The sequence below is a fragment of the Sapajus apella genome, unplaced genomic scaffold, assembly GCF_009761245.1.
Source record: "Sapajus apella isolate SASKATOON/1434 unplaced genomic scaffold, GSC_monkey_1.0 scaffold2, whole genome shotgun sequence".
NCBI classification, from domain to species: domain Eukaryota; kingdom Metazoa; phylum Chordata; class Mammalia; order Primates; family Cebidae; genus Sapajus; species Sapajus apella.
Window position 1 is genome coordinate 26,801,792 of NW_022436942.1, and position 25,767 is coordinate 26,827,558.

Genomic DNA, 25,767 nt, shown 5'->3' on the forward strand with positions numbered 1-25,767 from the left:
ACACACACACACACACACACACACACACACACACACACACACACACATTCTCTCTCTCTCTCTCTCTCTCTCTGTTGCTCTAATTCAATTTAGCTCAATACATAGTATTGTTAGCACAAAGTAGTTAATGTGGAGACTACAGTGTGAGATGTACAAAAATGTCTAAGGCAGGATCATTTCCTCAAGGAGCAAATCTTTTATAGGGAAGTGCCAGAGAACATAGATTTGATAATTGTTATGTATGATGTTAATAAACAGACTTGTAACTAAACAAATTTGGTTGGCATATTAATCCAAAAGCATCAAACTGGAGAGAAGATACAATTATTGTGGGTAGCAATACTTTGCTAAGAAAGCATTTCCCAAACCTTGGCAATATTTTGCTCCAAGAACTCTAGCAGCATTGGAATACCTAAAAGACAAAACAAAAGCACAACTGAGACAGGAGCTGCCAGGCCTACAGTTTGACATTACCTCTCTTCTGTTGCCAAATCACCTTAAGATGCAGACAGTGTGTCCATCAAATGACAAATCCTTTGTCTCTGACAAAGCTTGTAAAATATTTATTAAAGACTACAGCAAACAAGCCTTTTGCAGCTTACAATCTTTATTATGAGAAGTAGAATGTCAGATGACACTTTTAGCAAGCTCTGCATCAACACAATCAGATTTTTTTTGTGGCAATTTGTGCCAGTACATTGTGACAGCATTTTTTTTCCCCTGTGAGAATGACTAGTGTTTATTTAAATAAACTTTGTTTCTTGATTGACTCAGTGGTGATCACAAGAAATTTATAGGACAGTGCATGGACAACCATATAACCCCTCCAGTGAAAAAAAAATACTAGCTTATAATATATACATCTACCATGTACCCACAAAAATTAAAATAAAACTAAAATATATTAGCTTATGTTTTCATGCTAAAAAACAATGAAAAGCAGGTAAGAACTTCTGTTTCTTTTTGCTTGTTGTTTGTCATGTTGCCATCTATGGGTAACATCTAGTGAAAGGTCCTGTGATGTCAGCTCAGCGTTAAATAAAAGAATCTACTAGTTAACTGATGCTGATATAATTCTCAGAAAAAAGGTTGATCAACATTTATAATTTTCCATTAAAATTTCCACATCTTTAAAATACGAAAATGAGCCGGGCCTGGTGGCTCACGCCTGTAATCCCAGCACTTTGGGAGGCCGAGGCGGGCAGATCATGAGGTCAAGAGATCGAGACCATCCTGGCCAACACGGTGAAACCCCATCTCTAATAAAAATACAAAAATTAGCTGGGCATGGTGGCACGTGCCTGCAGCCCCAGCTACTTGGGAGGCAGAGGTTGCAGTAAGCCAAGATCGCACCACAGCACCCCAGCCTGAGCAACAGGAGCAAAACTCCATCTCAAAAAAAAAAAAAAAAAAAAGAATAACGGTCAAAATTTAATGGTAAATTTCTTATTAAAAGCACATCAGAAAAGGAAATTATATAATGGCATTATGGTTGCATAGAAGAATGACCTATTTTTAGGTCAGTTATGCTAAAGCATTTAGGGGTGACATGTCATCTACATCTGGAACTGCCAAATGGTTCCACCAAAATATTATACACACACAGAGCAAATACACTGTCACTGTACTATCCTTTCAACTTTTCTATATATCTGAAAGTTTTCATAATAAAAAATTAGTGAAATGTTGGCATCACAAAATAAATGGAGAAGGTGGGAAGAGTGCAAAGTGGAAAATAGGTTACGTATAATGATAACAACACAGGCATTTTTTAAAATTAAAAATAATCTATTGAAACACAGCTTTTAACACAAAACTTAAGCTAAAGTTTTCCTATCTGTTTTTGAGCTAAACAGTGGTCCCAGTATGTATCTGTGGCCAAGAGGTCCAAAAGCACCTGTGGTGTGAGGTAATGGTTTTTAGATGCCAGAACGGTAAGCAATGAGTCCTCCCAGAGAGTGATAAAGGGCTCATTCAGACTCTTTATTACCTTGCTCACTCCAATACCTCAGGGTACTAAGCTTCTCTCAGGCTTTCATGAATGGAAATATGCCATAATAAGCATCAAGCATCTGGTAGACTGGATTCTAAAATTGCTAATGAAATTCAGCTAAACATTGCTGGGACCCTGTTTGGGAAAACACTAGTTCTTATTAAGCCTGTGCCTTATTCAGTATTGAGAATTTCCACATCCTTTCTCCAATCATGAAAGATAGATTTGGATGACTGCTCCCTACTACTAAGGAAAGAGAGAGACTGGTAACTAAGTGTAAGTGTTCTATATTTCCTTATTTCCTTCCTTCCTTTTCAGGACTTCTCACCATGTTCACATTTGCTCAACTTATTCTAAAGCTTTTTTTTTTTTTTTTTTTTTAAAGACGAAGTCTCGCTCTGGAGTGCAATGACATGATCTCAGCTCATGGCAACCTCCGCCTCCTCCTGGGTTCAAGTGTTTCTCCTGCCTCAGCCTCTCGAGTAGCTGGGATTACAGACACACAGTGCCACACCCAGCTAATTTTTATATTTTTAGTAGAGATGGGATTTTATCATGTTGCCAGGCTGGTCTCAACCTCCTGGCTTCAAGTGATCTGCCTGCCCAGGATTACAGGCATATGCCATTGCACCCAGCCAATTTATTCTAAAGCTTTTGCATAATTTAGTTGCTCAGAATAGTTGTTATTGCAGTATCACCATTCACATTTCTAACACATATTATGTTTATCATTTGAAAAAAGCCCCTAATTAATATACAGGTATCTAATATGCAGTTACGGATTCTAGCTCTTGCCTTCAATAATTCATTGGTACCAAAAAATTGTTAATTATCATTTGTTTATGATTGTTGCATTGGAAAAATAATAATAAAATGGAAAACACAACTCTGACAATTCCACAGTTCAATTATTTCAAGGGATAATACTCTAGACCATTCAATAATATTTTCAGAAAATGTTTGTACTTGATTTTATTTGCTCAAAAGCTAGAATCCTTTTTTTTTTTTTTTTTGAGACACGGTCTCACTGTCACACAGGCTGGAGTACAGTGGCACCATCAAGGCTCACTGTCAACCACCGCCTCCTGGGCTCAAGCAATCGTACTGCCTCAGCTCTCTAAGTAGCTGGGACTACAGGTGTGAGCTACCACACCCAGCTAATTTTTGTATTTTTTGTAGAGATAGAGGTTTCACCATGCTGCCCAGCCTAGTCTCAAACTCCTAACCTCAAGCAATACACCCGCATCAGCCTCCCGAAGTGCTAGGATTACAGGCATGAGCCGCTGTACCTGGATAATTTGTTTTTTAAGACAGGGTCTTGTTTTGTCACCTAGGCTGGAATGCAGTGGCATGATCATAGCTCACTGCATCCCTGACCTCCTGGGCTTAAGCAATCCTCCTGCTCAGCCTCCTGAGTAGTTGGGGTTAAAGGTATAAGCCACCACACCTGGTTAATTTTTTTAAAAAATTTTGTAGAGACAAGGGTCTCACTATGTTGCTCAGGCTGGTCTTGAAGAATACCAGAGTCAGAAGACACTGCAAGTTGTGACTTAAGAATAATAGTGATTTAGGACTTTCTGAATCACAAAATCAAAAGCACATTGGATATTCAGATGGAGTGTTCTTATAGTTTTACTTTATTGAACTTAAAAAACACTTTCATAGGTTCAGTCTAAATCCTGATCCTTCCCATTCTAACCTGTTTCATAATGACTAAGTTCCTTAGAACCTAAATTATCCTACATTGGGGTTTCTCTGTTACATAGCCTTTAAGCTGAAGAGGAAATAATACAGATGTTCCTTGGCTTACAATGGGGCTATGTCCCAATAAACCCACAGCAAATTGAAAAAATATATATATATTTTTAGAGACAGGGTCTTGCTCTGTCACCCAAGGTGGGAGTACAGTGGCACAATCATGGCCCACTGCAGCCTCGACTTCCTGGGCTCAAACGATCCTCTTGAGTAGCTGGACTATGGGCACACGTCATTGTACCCAGCTAATTTTGTTATTTTATGTAGAGGTGGGATCTCATTATGTTGCCTAGGCTGGTCTTAAACTCCTGGACTCAAGTAATCCTCCTGCCTTGGCCTCTGATATGGTTTGGCTGTGCCCCCACCCAAATCTCACATTCAATTGTAATAATCCCCACATGTCAAAGGTGGGGTCAGGTGAAGATAACTGAATCATGGGGTTGGTTTCCCGCATACTGTTCTTCTGGTAGTAAGTCTCACAAAATATGATGGTTTTATAAATGGAGTTCCCCTGCAAAGCTCTCTTGGCTGCTGCCATGTAAGACGGGGCTTTGCTCCTCCTTTGCCTTCAGCCATGATTGTGAGGCCTTCCCAGCTATGTGGAACTGTAAGTCAATTAAACCTCTTTTCTTTATAAATTACCCAGTCTCAAGTATGTCTTTATTAGCAGTGTGAGAACAGACAAATACAGCCTCCCAAAGGCTGGGATTACAGGCGCATAGAAACTGAAAATGTCATGAGTTGCTAATGCATTTAATATACCTAACCTATTGAACATCAAAGCCTAGCTTAGCCTACCTTAAACATGCTCAGAACATTTACAACATTAGCCTGCAGTTGGGCAAAGTCATCTAACTTAAAATCTATTTTATAATGAAATGCTGAATATCTTGATGTAATTTATTAAACACTATACTGAAAAGTAAAAAACAAAATGGTTGTATGTGTACATAAAGTATGTTTTCCACTGAATGTGTATCACTTTCTACCACCATAAAGTCAAAAAATTGTTAAGTTGAACCATCATAAGTCGAGGACTGTCTGTAATGTGACATGTGCCAACAGTCTCTAGTGTTGTCAAGCTTTAGTGGGAGAGGTGAGCCATCAATTAGGTATGAGATGAAAATCATAGGTTAGTGAGTTTGAACACACAGGTTCAAATATTGGGTCTGCAACTTATGTCATGTTAAGCAGACTGCTTAACCTAAGACATATATTTATTTTCAGTAAAACAATTAAAAAATATCTACTTTGTAGAAAAGAAATCAAGATTAAAAAAATCCAATAACATAACATGTTCAACAAAATATTCATCATATGTTATTACAGGTTGAGCATTCCTAACCCAAAAATCCAAAATGCTTCAAAATCTGTAGTTTTCTGAGCACTGACATGACATTAAAAGAAAATGCTCACTGGAGCAGTTTAGATTTTGAATTTTTAGATTAGGGATGCTCAACTAGTTTCTGCAGACATTACAAAATCTGGAAAAAAAAAAATCAAAAACCTAAAACATTTCTAGTCCTAAGCATTTCGGATAAGGGATACTCAACCTATAATTATTTATTTTCACAGATAGAGTTAAATTTTAAATAAAAAAAATTAAGAACCTATCAATGTACCAGCCTTTCAAAAACTGAGGAATGATTTAGAACTACGGTGCTATGTACACTTTTGATAATACATATTACATTAACATATTCCTTTATTTCTACGTTTTTAAGATATTTTTGGAGATAATATTTTGGAGATAGTTTGGTTCGTAAAATGGCTCCTAGCTGTCTAAAAGAAAAAAAAAAGAAAGAAAAGAAATGGCAGTAAAAGGATATAACTTTTCTTTTTTTTTTTTTTTTTTTTTTTTTTTTAGGGGAAGGAGTTTCGCTCTTGTTACCCAGCCTGGAGTGCAATGGCGTGATCTCGGCTCACCACAACCTCCGCCTCCTGGGTTCAGGCAATTCTCCTGCCTCAGCCTCCTGAGTAGCTGGGATTACAGGCACGCGTCACCATGCCCAGCTAATTTTTTGTATTTTTAGTAGAGACGGGGTTTCACCGTGTTGACCAGGATGGTCTCGATCTCTTGACCTCGTGATCCACCCACCTCGGCCTCCCAAAGTGCTGGGATTACAGGCTTGAGCCACCGCGCCCGGCAGGATATAACTTTTCTAAGATCAATGAGGCATCAGGAAAAATTTCAAAATCTTAACCATAAACCTACATGACTTTTTGTGAACATAATCTCAAATTTCTTGATAATCTTTTTCTTTTACCTATTTCTCCTTTTAAAAAATACTTTTTGACTTTCATAAAATTGAAACTTTTTATTTGAAAGAGAAGCTGAGTGTGTATCCTGTTGGCATTTTTCATCAACATATTATATGACAATCTTCCAAAGGAGTTTATATATTACAGCTTCATATTCCACTCTATATCCTGCCTCCTTTAATATCCTTAAACTTAAGTCAACTAACAACTCCAACAATATAAAGCAGGCAAGTATTATTAATTAACAAGAAAAGTAAACTTGGGTCTAGAGATGATTATTGCTAAATCACCAAGAAGAAATTTTAAGTTCTATACATTTGAAAGCTTCTGAGTTTACCTTTCTACAGGTGTGTCAGTTTTTATTCGGCATCAAAGTGAAAGGAGTTATCTGTATAATTTCCCTAGTGCCCTGTAAGTGGGAATGTTAATTTTACTGCTGCAAATCTGTTAGAACTCTTTGCTTCTCTTTTATACTATAACCAATACAAAAATGGCTTTCTAAGTGACATTAACTCCAAGCTCTAGTTTGGTGCCAAATGGAGTTAGCTCACTTGACAATTATGTCGTGAAGTAGCAGCTACAAGGAACATTGAAATAAGGTGGTTTATAAACTCAATCAGCCACAGCAAAGGGCTTTATACTAGCAGAAAAGGGCAGGTAATCTCTTCCCTCAAGTTAAATTGACCTGGTTGTTATGTCAGCTAATCAATCCTAAATACACAGTTCCCAGGCAGGAAACCATTTCATTTGTTATTTATTGAAGGAGGCTCCTCCTGGCTGGGTTCCAAGTCAGCAGGAATTCACAAATCTCTCCCGGAACCGTGTTTCCTGGTTCAAGCTTGTTCTGAATGGAATCAGATCCTGTGGCTAAGTAATCAGTAAGCTGAACAATCATGGAGACCAGAGGCTTATCAAGGCAAAGTTGTGATGACCCACTACACTTAGCTCTTTCTTTTTATTTTTTTTGAGATGGAATCTCGCCCTGTCACCCAGGCTGGAGTGCAATGGTGCATCTCGGCTTGCTGCAACCTCCACCTCCTGGGTTCAAGTGATTCTCCTGCCTCAGCCTCCTGAGTAACTGGGATTATAAGAGTGTGCCACCATGCCTGGCTAATTTTTCTATCTTTAGTAGAGATGGGGTTTCACCATGTTGGGCAGGCTGGTTTCAAATTCCTGACCTCGTGATCTGCCTGCCTCGGCCTCCCAAAGTGCTGGGATTGCAGGCATGAGCCACTGTGCCCAGCCAGCTCTTTATTTTCTAAACAAGCCAACAATATCTTATATGAGAAGAATGCAGTGCAAAGGGCATGTTGCTTCCTCCTAGAAGTTCACAAAGGGGAAAAATCAGTTACCTAGAAAAATTTCCAGAAGTTAGACCTTAATCTAAGGAGAGTTTGGAGAAATGGTAGGATTTAGATAAATACGGAGGAATAAGAGAGCATTAGCACAGGCTGGGAAAGTGGCATTTGAGACAATGAGTAACCTGGCAGGAGCAAAAATATGTGTCAAGAAAAACAGAAGACAGCTGGGTGCAGTGGCTCATGTCTGTAATCCCAACATTTGGGAGGCCGAGATGAGAGGATCGCTGGAGCCCAGGAATTGGAGGCTAGCTTGGGCAATATGGCGAAACCCCATCTCTACAAAAAATTCAAAAATAGTCAGGTTGTAGTGGCGCATGCTTGTAGTCCCAGCTACTCTGGAGGCTGAGGGTGGGAAGATGGCTTGAGCCCAGGAGATGGAGGTTGCAGTGAGCCATGATTGTGCCACTGCACTCCAGCCTGGGTGACAGAGCCAGACCCTGTCTCAAACAAACAAACAAAAACAGAAAACATGACATTAAACTCCTAGCCATAAAACCTGAAAAGTGAAACTTAAGAGTTCAGGACAAGGTGTGGGTAGACTACTAGATGAATTATCTAGCCCCAAAATAAGTTTTGGTTCTGATGATTTAACTTTTTGGAGGCTTTATTTCATTGTGATTAATTACTTCTCTGCAATTTCAGAAACCAGGAAGACTGAGGGGACCTACAATCTTCTCTCTCTCTTATTTGTTGTGGCAAAAGTGACTAAGTTTGTGAACAGAGACACAGTTGGGTATAACTTGAGGGAACAGTCTAAAGGCAGCAAGAAAGCGATGGATGGTTTTCAGGAAGAGTGCTATAGGTTCTCTATTCACGAACACTTCCGGTCATATTTCAGATGTAGACAGTTATTAAAAATAAGTAGAATTAACAAGTTCAAAGTCCCAAAACATCAACCTAGCTGCTTGTCTTTCCATCATTTTAATATGGTCCTTAAGTCTTTTCTAGTTTCAAAAACATCCCTTACAAAATGTTAATACCTCCCACAAAGAAGCTAGAGTTTAAATACCAGTTAACACTGGCAGTGGCTTGCACCTGTAATCGCAGCACTTTGGGAGGCCGAGGTGGGTGAATCACCTGAGGTCAGGAGTTCGAGACCACTTTCGCCAACACGGTAAAACCCCATCTCTACTAAAAACATACAAAAAATTAGCTGGGCATGGTGGTGCATGCCTGTAGTCCCAGCTACTTGGGGAGGATGAGACAGGAGAATCACTTGAACCTGAGAGGCGCAGGTTGCAGTGAGCCAAGATCACTGCCCTCCAGCCTGGGCAACAGAGAGAGACTCCAACTCAAACAAAACAAAACAGAAAACAAAAAAAATATCAGTTAACACCTTAATGTCTAACAGTTAAAACAACTTCAGTGTTCCAGTAAACATTAGAATATTGCTATGGTTTGAATGTGATCCCCAAAGCTCATGTGTTGGAAACTTAATCCTCAATGCTACAGCGTTGAGAGGTGAGACCTTTAAGAGGTGATTAGGTTGGAAGGCTGAGGCGGGTGGATCACGAGGTCAAGGGATCGAGACCATCATGGCCAACATGATGAAACCTCATCTCTATTAAAAATACAAAAAATTAGCCGGATGTGGTGGCACATGCCTGTAATCCCAGCTACTTGGGAGGCTGAGTCAGGAGAATCGCCTGAACCTAGGAGGCAAAGGTTGTGGTGAGCCAAGAATGCACCATTGCACTCCAGCCTGGGCAACAAGAGCGAAACTCCGTCTCAAAAAAAAAAAAAAAAAAAAGAGGTGATTAGGTCATGAGGGAAGAGTCCCACAAATGGATTAATGTTGTTATTGAGAGAGTGGGTTCATTACAAAATTGGGTTTGGCCATCTCTGGCTCTCCCATGTGTGCTCCCTTGCCCTTCTGTCATCTGCCACGGGATGACACAGCAAGGTCCTTGCCAAGATGTGGGCCCCTTGACCTTAAGCTTCCCAGACTCCAAAACTATAAAAAATAAATCCCTATTCACTATAAATTATCCAGCTTCAGGTATTTGTTATAGCAATGCAAAATAGACAAATATATTTCTCAACCATCAAAAGATTCTATAATAAAATATATTTCATAAACAGCATAGTGTAGCTTCCTCTTGTAATCCATCAAGACACATTAGCATTGAAAAGGCTCTGAGGTCAATAGTAAAAAAAAAATTTTTTTTTTTTTTTTTTTTGAAACGGTGTCTTGCTCTGTCACCCAGGCTGGGCTGCAATGGCACAATCTTGGCTTACTGCAACCTCCGCTCCTGGGTTCAACTGATTCTCCTGACTCAGCCTCCTGAGTAGCTGGGATTGTAGGCGTGCACCATGCCTGGCTAATTTGTGTATTTTTAGTAGAAATGGGTTTTCACTATGTTGGTCAGGCTGGCCTCGAACTCCTGACCTTGTGATCCACGCCTCGGCCTTCCAAAGTGCTGGGATTACAGGTGTGAGCCACCATGCCCCACCCAGCAGTAAAATTTTTAAAAGCATTTTCAAACCTCTTTAACCATCAAACCTGATTTTCTCCAGAAAACACTTATTAATATATTTTAAGAAATGAGTATTCTAGGTCAGCTGTGGTGTCTCACGCCTGTAATCCCAACACTTTGGGAGGCCAAGTCCAGTGGATCACCTGAGGTCAGGAATTCGAGACCAGCCTGGCCAACATGGCAAAAACCAGTCTCTATGAAAAATACAAAAATTAGCAGGGCGTAGTGGCACACACCTGTAATCCCAGCTACTGGGGAGGCTGAGACATGAGAATCACTTGAACCTGGGAGATGGAGGTTGCAGTGAGCGGAGGTTGAAGTGATCTGAGATTGCACCACTGCACTTCAGCCTGGGCAACAGAGTGAGACTCTGTCTCAAAAAGAAACAAACAAAAAAAGTGAGTATTCTATAGAACACAGTTTGAAAATCATGAAATCAAAAACAAATCTATAATTAATAAAAGGCAGGCCAGGTGTGGTGGCTTACACCTATAATTCCAGCCCTTTAGGAAGCTGAGGCAGGCCGATCACTTGAGCCCTGGAGTTCAAGACTTGCCTGGGTAATAAAGAGATGTAGAGACCACATCTCTACAAAATGTTAAAAAATTTAAAAATGAGGCTGGGTGCGGTGGCTCACGCCTGTAATCCCAGCACTTGGGAGGCTGAGGTGGGTAGATCACGAGGTCAGGAATTCAAGACCAGCCTGTCTAATATGATAAAACCTCATCTCTACTAAAAAATACAAAAATTAGCCAGGCATGGTAGCGCACACCTATAGTCCCAGCTACTCGGGAGGCTGAGGCAGGAGAGTCACTTGAACCCAGGAGGCGGAGGTTGCAGTGAGCCAAGATCATGCCACTGCATTCCAGCCTGGGTGACAGATTAAGACTCTGTCTCAAAGAAAAAAAAAAAAATGAGCCAAGTGTGGTGGTACATGCCTGAAGTCCCACCTACTTGGGAGGTTTAGGTGGGAGGATTGCTGGAAGAAATCTCTATTCATTATAAATTATCCAGCTTCAGGTATTTGTTATAGCAATGCAAAATAGACTAAGACAAATAGTCTATTTGTCTTAGTCTATTTTGAGCTCAGGAAGCTGAGGCTACAGTGAGATGCGATCATGCCACAGCATTCCAGCCTGGGTGACAGAGCAACACCCTGTCTCAAATAATAATAATAATAATAATAATAATAATAAAAAGAGTATAGAAGAGACCATTGGAGTGGCATACATTAAAAAGGATGAAAGAAGGTAGGAAAGCAAAGAGATTTTTTCTACTTTATAATCTTGTTCAAAAATATCACATCATTTGTTATAGGACCTTGGTTTAAAAGGAGACTTTAAAGTAAGAGTGTATGATCTACTCTATAATTATGTGTCCCTTTCCAAACAGTATTAACCTCCAGCTCATTTCTAGAGTGTTGCGATTTATCTGTACCATTCATTCTCACACTGTGACCAAAAGAAGTAGAACAAAGCAGAAAGCTCAATATACCAAAGGATTTTTAAGTCTCCCCCACTATGTAGAGTAGTTAGTCATGAATGAAAGAACTTGGGGAATGGCTGACCATCTTTATATTTATAAATGATCATTTTTATGCTACTGGTATCAAATGCAACTTAACTTACCAGCTCTCCAATTCAGCAAAGGCTTGTTTCATTTTCTTAATGGAAGCATCCATCTCTTCTTTAACTACAACTCGATACCGTGCAAGAGACACTGTGCAGCGCTGGAGGTCTTTTACAGATTTTTCAATATTGGAACCTTGGGGAAAGAAATCCAAAGATTAAAAAAAATAATAATAACATCGGTAACTTGAAAGTTGGCTCTGAACACCTAAGCCAAATGTCACGTAGACTAACAAACTTTCCTCAATAATCACCCTCCCCAATAGGAAAAACATGTTTTTATAGATTTTTGGAGAAAAAAAGGATCCTGGTCAAGATGGAATAAGAAGAATGGTGCTTATCCTTCTACCTTAAACAACTAAAAACATACAAAGACAAAATACATGAAACAATGGTTTTCAGACAATGCGTAACAGGTAGTACTCTTCCCTTGAGACAACAGAAACAAAAGAAGTGAGGCCTATGATTGCCCCAACTTACTGCCTCAACAGTTCCTAGGCTACAATGTAGAGAAGAGAACTGAAGGGACAAAGTTGAGAATTTGGAGACACCAAGAGGGCTAAAATTCTAGGGCAGCATGCTGGTGAGGAAAGAGCTACACACGCGGGAACTGCATGGAAATCCACGGAGGATTCTGAGTGTGGATCAGAGCATGGGTATAAAGCAACTACCCAAGACTGGAAAGAGGACAGGCAAAAAAAAAAACCCAAAAAACAACACACACACACACACACACACACACACACTGGAAAGAGGACAGGCAAAAAAAAAAACCACACACACACACACACACACACACACACACACACCCCCAGGCAGAAAATCCCCAGAGCTCACAAGGCCAGGAATAATATGTGCTCATACCAGCCACAGTGGAAAAACCTCACAATACATGGCAGGCAGAGTAGTTAGAAGGATACTGCCTCAGCAATGGGGCACCCACCTAAAAAGCTTAAAAGCAGCAGAAAAATATGACCTATAAGGAAGAGAAAAATAAATCACAGAAGCAGATGCGGAAATGACACAGATGACAGAATTGAGTAGAAAAGGACATCAAACAGCTATTATAATTAGACACTGTATGTTCAAGAGGGTAGAGGAAAGCATAACCATGGTAAGGAGAGATATGAAAGACATCTAAAAAGGCCCCAACTGAACTTCTAGAGACAAAACAATGAATGAGATGAGAATACAGTGCATAGAATTAACAGCAGAATAGAAACTGTTAAGAAAAGATGAATACAGTTGAAGAGGGCAATTTTACAATATCTAAAATGAAATGAAACACAGACAGAAAACACTTTAAAAAAGGCACCAAATTTTCAAAACTCCCTAAATTACAGGATTTAATAAAATATAACTCACCAAGTGGACATTACAAAATTAAAACGTTCTCTCTGTATAGCACAGTTCGAAACACTGTATATATGAGGGGAAGCCAGCTTTGTAGAGAAAGATGGACTACATTTACCTACTCAACACATTTTAACCAGTTTCAAAGAGTTCTTTCTTTTTTCTTTTTTAATTTTAAAGAGTTCTATTTACCTTTCTATATTCACCAATTCCCAAATTATATATATAATTGATTGCTGGAAACATGGATCTAAAAAGTTTGTAACTATGCCAAGATATGCATTTTCAATTTTTTAATTTAAATTCTTCCTCATCTCAACTTGATTTTTTTTTTTAGAATCTACCTAAAAGTTTTCAAGCCTTGTGCCGGTATATATCTATCTATCTATCTATCTATATAGATATGTATATGTATGTATATACACACACTTTTTAATTTTTGCTTGATTGGATAGTCTCAGCCTTGCTGATCTGCAGAAGGCTGAGGACTACTAGAACAATGAAAAAGGGGAACTTTCCTAATTAAAATTTGACTCGTGTAATAAATAATTCCATAAAGAGCTACTGATTCCAAGCGTCCTTTACATTTCTATGTTTCATTTGTTCAGTGGAGTGGACCACCATGCTTAGATGTATGAAACACAGGCTATTATCTCTGTCTGCTGAATTACTATTTATTTAAATGATTATTGTAGTTTTTTTTTTTTTTTTTAGCAAAGAGCTATGACCACCAGTCAATGCCATGTACTTACTTAAGAGAAAATGATCTTACTTAAAGCTAAAGTCTGTCAGAAGACTCTAGCTCAGTAAGAACATAAAGTTATGAAGAGGAGTGAAAATATTTCTTTAAAATGTCAATGTCAGAGAAGGTAGAGCTTTTACTTGTTGCATCAACCAGGAGATAAAAATGAAATAGCACAAAAACATTGCAGTAAAGCAAATAAAGAAACAGGTTAATGTCAGCAGATAAGTCATCCTGGCAGTAGAGTTTGACTTTAATTCTCAAAAAGGTTCCCTGTCATTATGATTGTACGGCATTTAAACTACTTCAGACTCCAACTGTGTAAACAAAGGTAGGGGAAAGGCTGAGTAGTCACTGTCTGGAAAATGGAAAAAGTATTAACTGATGTCTTTCTGAAACCTTATCTATGGGAACAGAGATAATCTGCCCTCTTTAGCCAAAACACAGATTTTTCATTTTCTCTCACAGGTGGGTCTCTGACTTACTTAGCTTTCTATTGGTGGAGAGAGGAACATCTTCCAACCCCATATTTGAAAACTGAGTTTCTGTGGTAAGTCTTGAGAGAGATTTGGCAGCATTCCTAGGTTGTTGAGAATTCTGAATAGAGTGCATAGTCAAAGACTTGGTCTCAAAATCAGAGACACCATTCTGCAGCATGGATCCTGTCCAAGAAAGAAGACAGCACTTTAGAACACAATTTAGGAGTAAACCAATCATTCTTAAGTACATAAAGAAAACAGGTAAAAATGTTTGAAGCAAAACCATGCCTCTTAAAAGGTTGTAAACAAAATCAACTGAAAAAAATAGAACAAAGATCAGAATCAGCTGGGTATGGCTATCAGCAGCTTCTGGTTTAGGCCTAAGTGGCATCCTGAATAAAGAGAAGAGTCTGTGGTAACATCTTTAGATAGGGAGCTCAATCTCTGTAGCTCTGTGGCTTTTTTGTAGCTTGGTAGTTTCTTTGTAACTCTGGCACAAGGAATCAAAGAAAGTCAATACTTCTCCAAGCCTCCATGTTGAGAAAGTAAAGAGTTTTACACTCTCTTGAGGAAAGAAGAATTTAAAAGCTTTAGGGGCCAGGCATGGTGGCTCACCCCTGTAATCCCAGCTATTCAGGAGGCTGAGGCAGGAGGATCACTTGAGCCCAGGAGTTTAAGAGCAGCTTGGGCAGCATAGAGAGACCAGGTCTCTCTCCCAAAAAAAAAAAAAAAAGCTTTAGGGGATAGAAGTGTAACAAATTAGGAAGAGTTAGGAATGAGAGGAAAGCTAGCTCAGAAAAAAATGGAAACCACTCACTATTGTTGGTTTATATCAGTACAATGCTTTTCTCTTAAGTCTTTTCTTGTGTATGTGTGTATACTAATCAATAAAAGAACACCAAACAGCATAGCATAAATCTTACATTGGCATTACACTTCTAAAGCCAGGAGCAGCAGGGCAGGCGAATTGGATTAACAAGTAATTTTTTAAAAAAGAGAAATTTCCATTATCTCACTAACTCTCAAAAAAATGGTTAACGAGCACATGTACAAGATATGTGAATTTACAACACTAATCATAATTCTTCACTAGAAAACAAATGTTAGACTATAAAAACCAACAGCCTAGTTCTCACAAAAGCTGGAATTATCATTATTATATTTCTCACTGTGTTGGGTCTTAGAATAATAATATAAACACCATCATCTTCCTTAATAAGTCCACAATTTTTAAAAAACAACTTAAAGTCACCTTCTTAGTCTCTAAAGACTAAGGTATTTCTCCACTATTAACCCATTTATGCTGCAATTTTTTGAATTTTTGTATGAATGAAAAATAAGACTTTGGCAATGACCTTGAGCAGTAGGATCTGAATAATTCCCACATGCTTAGCATTCCAATAATGGAACACTAGGCATAAGTAGGTTAAGTTAGATGATTTCCACAAGACTGATTTAGACTAGAGTTAAAATATAATGGAACAAGAATTATATTTTTTCTAGGCCTTTGATAATTATAAAGTGTGACTCAGACAAAAATTAACAAAAACTAAAAAGTAAAAAGACTAACCAGCAAGCACTGGATTAAAAAAACACTAACTAGATTTAATTGATTGCCTTCTTAACAAAGAGACCCCTGTTTTTCAACTGAATGCAACTTTTCCAAAACCTGTTAATAAACTCACCTGTTCTATCCAGTGCATCTGGCATGGCCGACTCGGGATCCTCCAATTCTCTAGCATCTATTGAAAGTGTCTCCAAACCTTCACTGAGTGATTCCACAGATTCAGTGTCATTGATGGCACCATTGACATGGTAGCCATTCATACCACCTTTCTCTGAGGAAGGTGCAGACTGTTCCTCTTGAATGGAAACTGTTTTACTGGAATCTGGGATACTGTTACTTGGTTTTGTGGCAGGTTTCGGTTTGTTTTTCTTCTTTTTGTTCTAAAGTTATTAAGAATTTGAAAAAAGAAAAAGAAAGAAAAGAAAAAAAAAGATTCACAACCCAGAGAGGTAACTCTAGCTATCCAAAGTAACCAATGTTACCAATTTTTTGTATGTTCTTTCAGAAATTTAACATTATCATATACGTATCCTGAACTACTGCCTAAAATAAAATTTTACTATGTAAAATCCTATACTTGAGAGAAGCTCAAACGCAAATATAAAATGTTTCTTCATGATGAAACGCACCTTAAGAAAAGTCAAAAGATAAATTACAATATGTGAAAAAAGTCTGTAGAGTTTATATTCAAAGAACTACATATATAGAGTTCTAACAAAAAGCAAAATAATCCAATAGAAAAAAATAGTATAAGCTGTAAGCATATGGAATGATATGCAACATTCATTAGACTGATATGCAATAACAGTCTGATATATATACACACACACACACACACACACACACACACACACACACATACATATATTAAAACTGCACTCCAATGATCATTTTTCATCTATTAGATTAGCAAAGGTCAAAAAGTATGTTAACACTGTAGAACTGACAAGGTTGAGGGTATACAGAAACAGGCATTTCCATATATTACTTCTGGGAGTGTAAAGTGGTATTCTCCATGGCAATCTAATGCTTATCAAAATTACAAATGCACATACCCTTTGACTAACAATTCTACTTCTAGGAACTTATTTGAGATGAGACTAACACACATGCAAAATGATTTCTATATATACACAAGATTATTCATTGCAGTATCACTATTAACAGCACAGAATTAGAAACCCAAATGTTGATCAATAGGGGACTGCTTAAATAAGGTATGGTACATCCAAACAGCAGGATGACTATGTATTCATAAAAACAAGAAAGCTCTTTATATATTGAGACATGAAATAAGCTCCAAGATATATTTCATGAAAAAAGGGGCAGGCAAAAGGGAGAACAGATATTCTTATTTACTTATATACACATAAAAAAATATTGAAAGATGCATAAGAAATTGAAAATGCTGTTTGTCTCAGAGGTGGAGAAACAAATGGCTGGGGAACAGGAATGGGCTAAAGATGTTTCAGTGTATTAGTCGGGGGCAGCAGCTCACACCTGTAATCCCAGCACTTTGAGAAGCCAAAGCAGGCAGATCACCTGTGGTCAGGAGTTCAAAACCAGCCTGGCCAACATGACAAAACCCCATCTCTAATAAAAAATACAAAAATTGGGCCGGGTGTGGTGGCTCACGCTTGTAATCCAAGCACTTTGGAGGCCAAGGCAGGTGGATCACCTGAGGTCAGGAGTTGAAGACCAGCCTGACCAACATGGTGAAACCCTGTCTTAAAAAAAAAAAAAAAAAAAAAAAATCAGCCAGATGTGGCGCACACCTGTAAGTCCACCTACTCGGGAAGTTGAGGCAGGAGAATCGCTTGAACCTGGGAGGTAGAGGATGCAGTGAGCTGAGCTCGCACCACTGCACTCCAGCCTGGGCAACAGAATGAGACACCGTCTCAAAAAAAAAAAAGAAAAAAAGATGTTTCACTGTATTAACTCTTGTACCTTTGAATTTTGAGCCATGTGAGCATATTACATAGGCAAACAGTAAAATTAAAATAAAAACAAAAGTCCTTTACCTTTTGTTTTGCCAAACTCATAGCTCCACTGGCAATACTGAATTCTATTCCTAAAGCTAGACTGATAATTGAATATATTATTCCCCCAAGTCCTTTCTGTGGCCCTCTCCAGCAGAAACATGACTGAACTCTAGATAAACTTCTCTCCTCCACACAGCTCTCATCTTTCTTTTTCTTTTTCTTTTTTTGATTATTTTATTTATTTTTTAAGACGGGGTTTCACCATGTTGGTTAGGCTGGTCTTGAACTCCCAACCTCAGGTGATCCGCCCACCTTGGCCTCCAAAGTGCTTGGATTACAGGCATGAGCCACTACGCCCAGCCTCATCTTTCTTTTTCTTAAATATTTCCCCCATGTGAACTGGCTATGTTTTCATATCCTTGTGCCACATAAAAACTATCCACTCAGAGTCACATCCTATTGGAATAATCCCAACTGTTAAGTGGACTGGACGGGATTTGGGCATTTGGGACTGCCAAACTGAAGTCGTATTTCTCTCTCCAAATTTTAAGAAATGTCTGTGTCTCCAACACATCATCTTCCAGCTCCATGTACATTTTATATCATTAATAACTTATAATCCTGGGCTAATAAAATAAGAAACTGGTGTTGGCCAGGCACGGCGGCTCACATCTGTAATCCTAGCACTTTGGGAGGCCAAGGTGGGCAGATCACTTGAGGTCAGGTGTTTGAGACCAGCCTAGTCAACATGGTGAAACCCATCTCTACTAAAAAAATACAAACATTAGCCAGGTGTGGTGGCACATGCCTGTAGTCCCAGCTACGTGGGAGGCTGAGGAATGAGAATTGCTTGAACCCAGGAGGCAGAGGCTGCAGTCAGCTGAGATCACGCCATTGCACTCCAGCCTGGGCAACACAGCGAAGCTCTATGTCAAAACAAAAAAAAAAAAAAAGAAAAAGAAAAAAACTGGTAGGACACTCACAGTTATCCGTGTAGGATGAAAGCAGTAGGAAGAAGTTAAACAAATATTTAAAGCTACAGGTATAAAGAGCTTCAGAAGAACCTGTGTTAGTATTAGGTAATCCTTGGAAAAAATTCTCAAGGGTCACTGAGGCCAAGCCTGGATTTTGGTCAAGATCTGACAGAACTCCTAAAAAGTGATATGAATCATCTTAAGCATTTCAGAACTCCAACACTAACTTAATAAAGAAAAGAACACCCCAAACAGATTTCACAGAGGTACCTGATTAAAATGCATACTTCAAGCCTTTCCTAAAGGGGTCACCTTTAGGGTACTGAGCTGTGGGAAGAATTCTGAGACCAGCTGGTATCCTTTGGGAAAAACATCTGATTTTAAGTAGATAAGGAGCAATGAACAAGAACTAATGTGTTAGGCATTGTATTACATACTTGTATTTATTAGAACTATTTTTCTGGCTGGGTTCAATGGCCCACACCGGTAATCCCAGCACTTTGGGAAGCTGAGGTGGGTGGATAACAAGGTTAGGAGATCGAGACCATCCTGGCCAACATGGTGAAATCCTGTCTCTATTAAAAATACAAAAAATTAGGCCGGGCGCGGTGGCTCAAGCCTGTAATCCCAGCACTTTGGGAGGCCGAGGCGGGTGGATCACGAGGTCAAGAGATCAAGACCATCCTGGTCAACATGGTGAAACCCCGTCTCTACTAAAAATACAAAAAAAAACATTAGCTGGGCATGGTGGCGCGTGCCTGTAGTCCCAGCTACTCGGGAGGCTGAGGCAGGAGAATTGCCTGAGCCCAGGAGGCGGAGGTTGCGGTGAGCCGAGATTGCGCCATTGCACTCCAGCCTGGGTAACAAGAGCGAAACTCCGTCTCAAAAAATAAATAAATAAATAAAAATAAAAATACAAAAAATTAGCTGGATGTGGTGGCACGTGCCTGTAATCCCAGCTACACAGGAGGCTGAGGCAGGAGAATAGCTTGAACCAGGGAGTCGGAGATTGCAGTGAGCCAAGATTGTGCCACTACACTCTAGCCTGGTGACAGAGCTAGACTCCATCTCAAAAAAACAAAAAAAAAACTATTTTCTATTTTAGAGATGAGCAAACTAAGGCACACAAATGTTAAGCAATATCAGTCATGATGCCAGTAGATAGTGCAACAGGGTAGGAATCCAGTTCTGATTACCTAAGTGCCTTCTACCTCCCAAAGTGGAACATCAGACCCCTTTGCAAGGCACCTAGTACCTTTTTTTTGAGATCGGGTCTCATCATGTTGCCCAGGCTGGTCGTGAACTCCTGGGCTCAAGTGATCCTCCCACCTCAGCCTCCCAAAGTGCTGCGATTACAGGCATGAGCCACTCTGCATGGCCAGCATCTAATAGCTTTATGTCAAAGTTCATTAATATCAGGACTATAACTCAGTTGTCTGACCAAAAATCTGAACTGTATTAACTGATTTATGATATGAATATGGTTGAAAACCATTCAATTAAATTGCTTTCTCTTGCTTTCCTTGCCCTTTTTCACCCCTAATAACCGTACCATGGTAAAGTCATTCTGTTTCCTGTCTTACATCACATTGAGAGGACTGTGAGGTACTCTGTAAGACACAGCTATGTTTCAGTGTCAAAGAAGTTTTTTTTTTTTTTTTTTTTTCTTTTTTTAAGATGGAATCTCACTCTGTCACCCAGGCTGGAGTGCAATGGCTTGATCTTGGCTCACTGCAACCTCTGCCTCCTGGGTTCAAGCTATTCTCCTGCCTCACCCTCCTGAGTAACTGGGATTACAGGCATGCACCACCACCCCTGGCTAATTTTTTCTATTTTTTAGTAGAGACAGGGCTTTACCATGTTGGCCAGGCTGGTCTTGAACCCCTGACCTCAAGTGATCCACCCGCCTCAGCCTCCCAAAGTGCTGGGATTCGAGGTGTGAGCCACTGTGCCTGGCCAAAGAAGACATTTTTTAACCAGGTAAACTGAAGCTATGTATGTAAACCTTTTCTTTCAAATATTTTTGCAGAGCCTAAATTTTCAAAAATAGTATAAACATCATCATGCTTGTAAACGTAATTCATTTTACCTTTTTCTTGCCTGTTACTGTCCATTCTTTGAGTACTTCACTGGCACTACCTGTAAGAGAAACCAATTACAGATTTTTTTTCTCCTGCCACACACACAGTAGTCAAGCAGAAGTCAGTGTCCTCCCACTTTGTAATTGCTGGATAATTTACAAAGCTCCTAACAGGAAAAGTTAAGGATCAGGTCTAAAGTAATATAATGAGATAACCATGCCATGCTTCCCTTTGAAATACCTGCCTACTAAGACCCCTCTTCTCCAAGTAATTTCCTCAGTAAGTTCTTCCAAGAAGAGACTAACGTAGCTGGGCCATTGTGAAGATTCTCTTATCTACACATCTTAGACCAAGTATGAAGGGGATGGCACAGTGGTTTCAGCCATTCCTTCCCCTCCAGTTAGACACCACCTTGGCTATATTGTTTTGAAGACAGCTGCACATTACCCTAGACCCAAACAGTAACATTATTTTTTAAAAAGATGAAGATAAAGAAAAACCTTATAGTATTCAAACCTGTGTATCCTATGCTGTCAGATTCAGGACAGTAAAAACGGAGACCTAACCTGATACAGTATTGCTATTCAAAGACACAATAGTTTCAGATAGTTTTTCTCAAACAGGTTACATGGAAGGAAGTTTATAAAACACTTGTCAATGCCATAAATCTGAAAGCTTGACTAAGCCTGCCATTCATCTACATATTAGAGAAGGAAATTCAAACCCACACATTTGAGTCACTTGCCAGAGCCAAACTAATAATATTAGAATCTGGAAGACAATACTGAGTCCTTGAATTTGCCATCTGTTGGTGGGCCACTGAATCACTACTTTGTTATTAAGAGTCTCTTAAATTCTTTTTTTTTTTTTTTTTTTTTTTTTGAGATGTAGTCTTGCTCTGCAGCCAGGCTGGAGTGCAGTGGCGAGATCTTGGCTCACTGCAACTTCCGTCTCCAGGGTTCAAGCAATTCTCCTGCCTCAGCCTCCCGAGTAGATGGGACTACAGGCACGTGCCACCATGCCCAGCTAATTTTTGTATTTTTAGTAGAGACAGGGTTTGACCAGGTTGGCCAGGATGGTCTCAATCTCTTGACCTTGTGATCTGCCCGCCTCGGCCTCCCAAAGTGCTGGGATTATAGGTGTGAGCCACCGCGTCCGGCCAAGAGTCTCTTAAATTCTTATTCAACCCAACTCCAGTGAAGTCCCTTATACCACTGACCACATGATTTCCTCTTAAATACCATTAGAGAATATTTAGGTGAAATGATAGAGTTTTCTCAGCTTGTCTCTTTATAGACACCACATAGTTTATTTCAGCTTCTAGGGTTGAAAGACGTATCTTCAAATGTCATGGTATGTCACCTATGAATCACTGGGTTTCTGAATGTTATGAAAGTCTGAAGCAAATTCTATTTGAACAAATATAAATTTATTTTAAAAACTGAGTCAGGATTACCTTCCATGAATGCCTGTACTGTTTTGTCCACACAGTTATCAAAGTGCTGCAAAACCAGGATGATTTCATTGTTGCTCTTATTGGGAACTATTGCACGCACTGCATTTATCTGGAAAAGATGACAGGGTCATTTAATTCTAACATTAGTAGGTCACTAGGCAGCTGAGGCCTATACAGAGAATAATGAAGAGTGATATTTCATTTTTAACAACCTGTATTACTCTTTAGCATCAGTGAGAGTACATACAACCATCACACTAGGAATGATTGATAGGTAAGTGATAACAGCATGTGAAAAGTTAATTTAAAAACTTACAAATGCAGAACATTGCTAGAAACAGAAGTTATATGCTAGACTTCATATCAAGAAAAGGTGGTTTAATTTTGGTATCAGGTATTAATATAGCATCAACATTTCCTCATTTTTAGAATACTGTAGAGAAAGGTGGAAAGGTAAATGAACTAGCAACAATAACAAATTTTTGTGTAAGATTTTTTTGAAACATTTTTTACTTTGCATATTATTAATTGTAAAATAAAGATAATTTATACAAACGATTTAAATTGTTATAACCTATTGCAGGCACATAAAACATAATGAACACCAACTTCATGACACCAAGTTTACTAAAACAAAATAAATATAATTGAAGCCCCCATGAATATGTAATAAATCCTATTTCCCTTCTTCTCTCCCTAGAGATTTCTACCCTGAACTTGGTATTATTTCAATACATGCTTTTTGCATTTTTATATGTGTGTATATCCACAGGTAATATACACTATTATTTTGCATTATATAAATACGTAAATATTATATCATACATATTTATCTTCAATTTGTTCTTTTCACAGAGCATTATTTAAAAATTTTTTTTCATGTTGATAAATGTATCTTTTATTTATTTATTTATTTATTTATTTAGTCAGTCAGTCAGTCAGTCAGTCAGTTAGTTTGAGACAGTCTCGTTCTGTCGCCCAGGCTGAAGTGCAGTGGTGTGATCTTGGCTCACTGCAAATTCCGCCTCCCAAATTCAAATGATTCTCATCGATATTTATTTATTTATTTAGAGACCATCTCTAACACACAGGCTGGAGGGCAGTGGTGTGATTTTGGCTCACTGCAACCTCTGCCTCCCAAGTTAAGTGATTCTTGTGCCCTAGCCTCCCGAGTAGCCAGGATTACAGGCATGCATCACCGTGCCCAGCTAATTTTTGTATTTTTATTAGAGATGGGGTTTTACTATGTTGGCCAGGCTGGTCTCGAACTCTTAGCCTCAAGTAATCTGCCTGCCTCTGCCTCCCAAAGTGCTGTGATTATAGGCTTGAGCCACCGTGCCTGGCCTGTATTTCCTATTTTTTGAGATTAAAAATGTACGACTGAACATGGTGGCTCACGCCTGTAATCCTAGCACTTTGGGAGGCCACGGCAGGCAGATCATGAGGTCAGGAGTTCGAGACCAGGCTGACCAACATGGTGAAACCCTGTCTCTACTAAAAATACAAAAATTAGCTGGGCATGGTGGCACATGCCTATAATTCCAGCTAGTCAGGAGTCTGACAAAGGAGAATTGCTTGAACCCAAGAGGTGGAGGTTGCAGTGAGCCAAGATTGTGCCACTGCACTCCAGCCTGGAAACAGAGTGAGACTCCATCTTAAAAAATACACACACACACACACACACACACACACACACACACAATTGGGGAGGTAAAGGCAGGAGGATCACATGCACAAAAAATATACAATTTACAATAATTGTATATTTTGTTTTCATGTCTATATACCCATTTTATATCCAGCAACCTTCATGAACTCTTATTAGTCCTATTAATTTGTTGCTTTCTTGGATTTCCTATGTAGATAATTGTATTGCTTACAAATAACAGACAGCATTTCATTTGTTTTTTGTTTTTTTTTTTTTTGAGATGGTCTCACTGTATCACTCACTGTATCACAGTGGTGCATTCATAGGTCTGCAATCCTGAACTTCTGGGCTCAAGCAATGCTCCCACCTCAGCCTCCTGAATAGCTGGGACTACAGGCGCATGCCACTAGGCTTGGCTAAAAAGATTTTGAGGCGGGGGTTCCCTTATGTTGACCAGGCTGGTCTTGAACTCCTGGCCTCAAGTGATCTTCCTGCCTCGGCCTTCCAAAGTGCTGGGATCACAGGCATGAGCCACTGCCCCTGGCCAATAACAGCAGTTTTTCTCTACCTTTCCAATTCTTATAATTTTTATTTCTTGTTTTACTGTACAATGCAAAATTGATTATTTTTCAAAGGAACTCTGGTTCCTTTTGATGAGCAATGGTAGTTAGAAACCAGTATCTACGAGCTAGGTGTGCTTATTGCTATTGGGGAGTCATTGTTTTTAGACTCTTTCAGTGGATGAAACTAGGAGATTTTTTTGGTTAAATAATGAGTTCACACTGACATCCTCAATTCAAATATACTACTAAAAGACCTTTTCTCAGCTAGGCACAATGGCTCACACCTGTAATCCCAGCACTTTGGGAGGCTGAGGCAGGTGGATCATGAGGTGAGGAGATTGAGACCAGCCTAGCAAATATGGTGAAACCCCATCTCTACTAAAAATACAAAAATTAGCCAGGTATGGTGGTGGGTGCCTGTAATCCCAGCTACTCAGGAGGCTGAGGTGGAAGAATCGCTTTAACCCAGGAGGCAGAGGTTGCAATGAGCCAATATCGCGCCACTGCTCTCCAGCCTGGGTGACAGAGCGAGATTCTGTCTCCAAAAAAAAAAAAAAAAAAGACCTTTTCTCATCTTATTTTAAACATGTATCTCTTCTCTCTTAACCCAAAAGTTTTAGTTCCTAAAAGCATTATTCACTAATTTGCTTTATTTTATAATACTCATAAAATAACAACCCTACAATATAATGTCACCACCATTAATATTACTAATAAAACCATTGAATAAAATTAAAGATTTGCAATTCTTTTTACCCTTTAAATGTGTCTCTCTAAACCCACATAGTGAAAATATTGTGTTCAAAAGTCAGTGGCCCCAGGCGTGGTGGCTCATGCTTGTAATCCTAGCACTTTGGGATGCCGAGGCAGGCAGATCACCTGAGTGAGGTCAGGTGTTCAAGACCAGCCTATCCAACATGGTGAAACCCCGTCTCTACTAAAAATACAAAAATTAGCTAGGCATGGTGGTGCATGTCTCTAATCCCAGGTACTTAGGAGGCTGAGACAGGAGAATTGCTTGAACCTGGGAGGCAGAGGTTGCTATGAGCCGAGATTTCACCACTACACTCCAGCCCTGACAGAGTGAGACTCCGCCTCAAAAAAAAAAAAAAAAGAAAGAAAGGAAGAAAGAAAGAAAGAAAAAATCAGGGAAAGATTTATTCTAGTTCATCCTTTCCTTGAAGGTGAAACATTTTTTAAATGCCAAGCTTACATAAGATCTCAGTTCTAATCTTTTCGTTTGGGTTTTTGGTTTTGTTTGAGACAGTCTTGCTGTCACCCAGGCTGGAGTGTGGTGCTGTGATCTTGACTCACTGCAACCTTGACCTCCCCTGCTCAAGCAATCCTCCTGCCTCAGCCTTCTGAGTAACTAGGACCACAGACATGTGTCACCACATCTGGCTAATTTTTTTTTTTTTAATTTTTTTAGAGACAAGGTCTCACTAT

The 25,767-nt window shown here is 39.2% G+C and overlaps 1 protein-coding gene across 3 annotated transcripts in view; it reads right to left on the reverse strand.

Annotated features, from left to right (window-relative positions):
- The window catches only part of SPATS2 (spermatogenesis associated serine rich 2), a 144,702-nt gene that overhangs the window by 13,456 nt on the left and 105,479 nt on the right, over window positions 1-25,767 (reverse strand). For 2 of the 3 annotated variants that reach the window (XM_032294334.1, XM_032294336.1), the window contains 5 exons: window positions 22,111-22,219; window positions 20,663-20,712; window positions 15,736-15,997; window positions 14,057-14,233; window positions 11,477-11,612 (listed from right to left, as the gene is read on the reverse strand). In XM_032294334.1, coding sequence (XP_032150225.1) covers window positions 11,477-11,612; window positions 14,057-14,233; window positions 15,736-15,997; window positions 20,663-20,712; window positions 22,111-22,219 — 734 coding nt within the window. The remainder of the gene's footprint in view (window positions 1-11,476; window positions 11,613-14,056; window positions 14,234-15,735; window positions 15,998-20,662; window positions 20,713-22,110; window positions 22,220-25,767) is intronic. The other variant, XM_032294339.1, reaches the window with a different exon arrangement.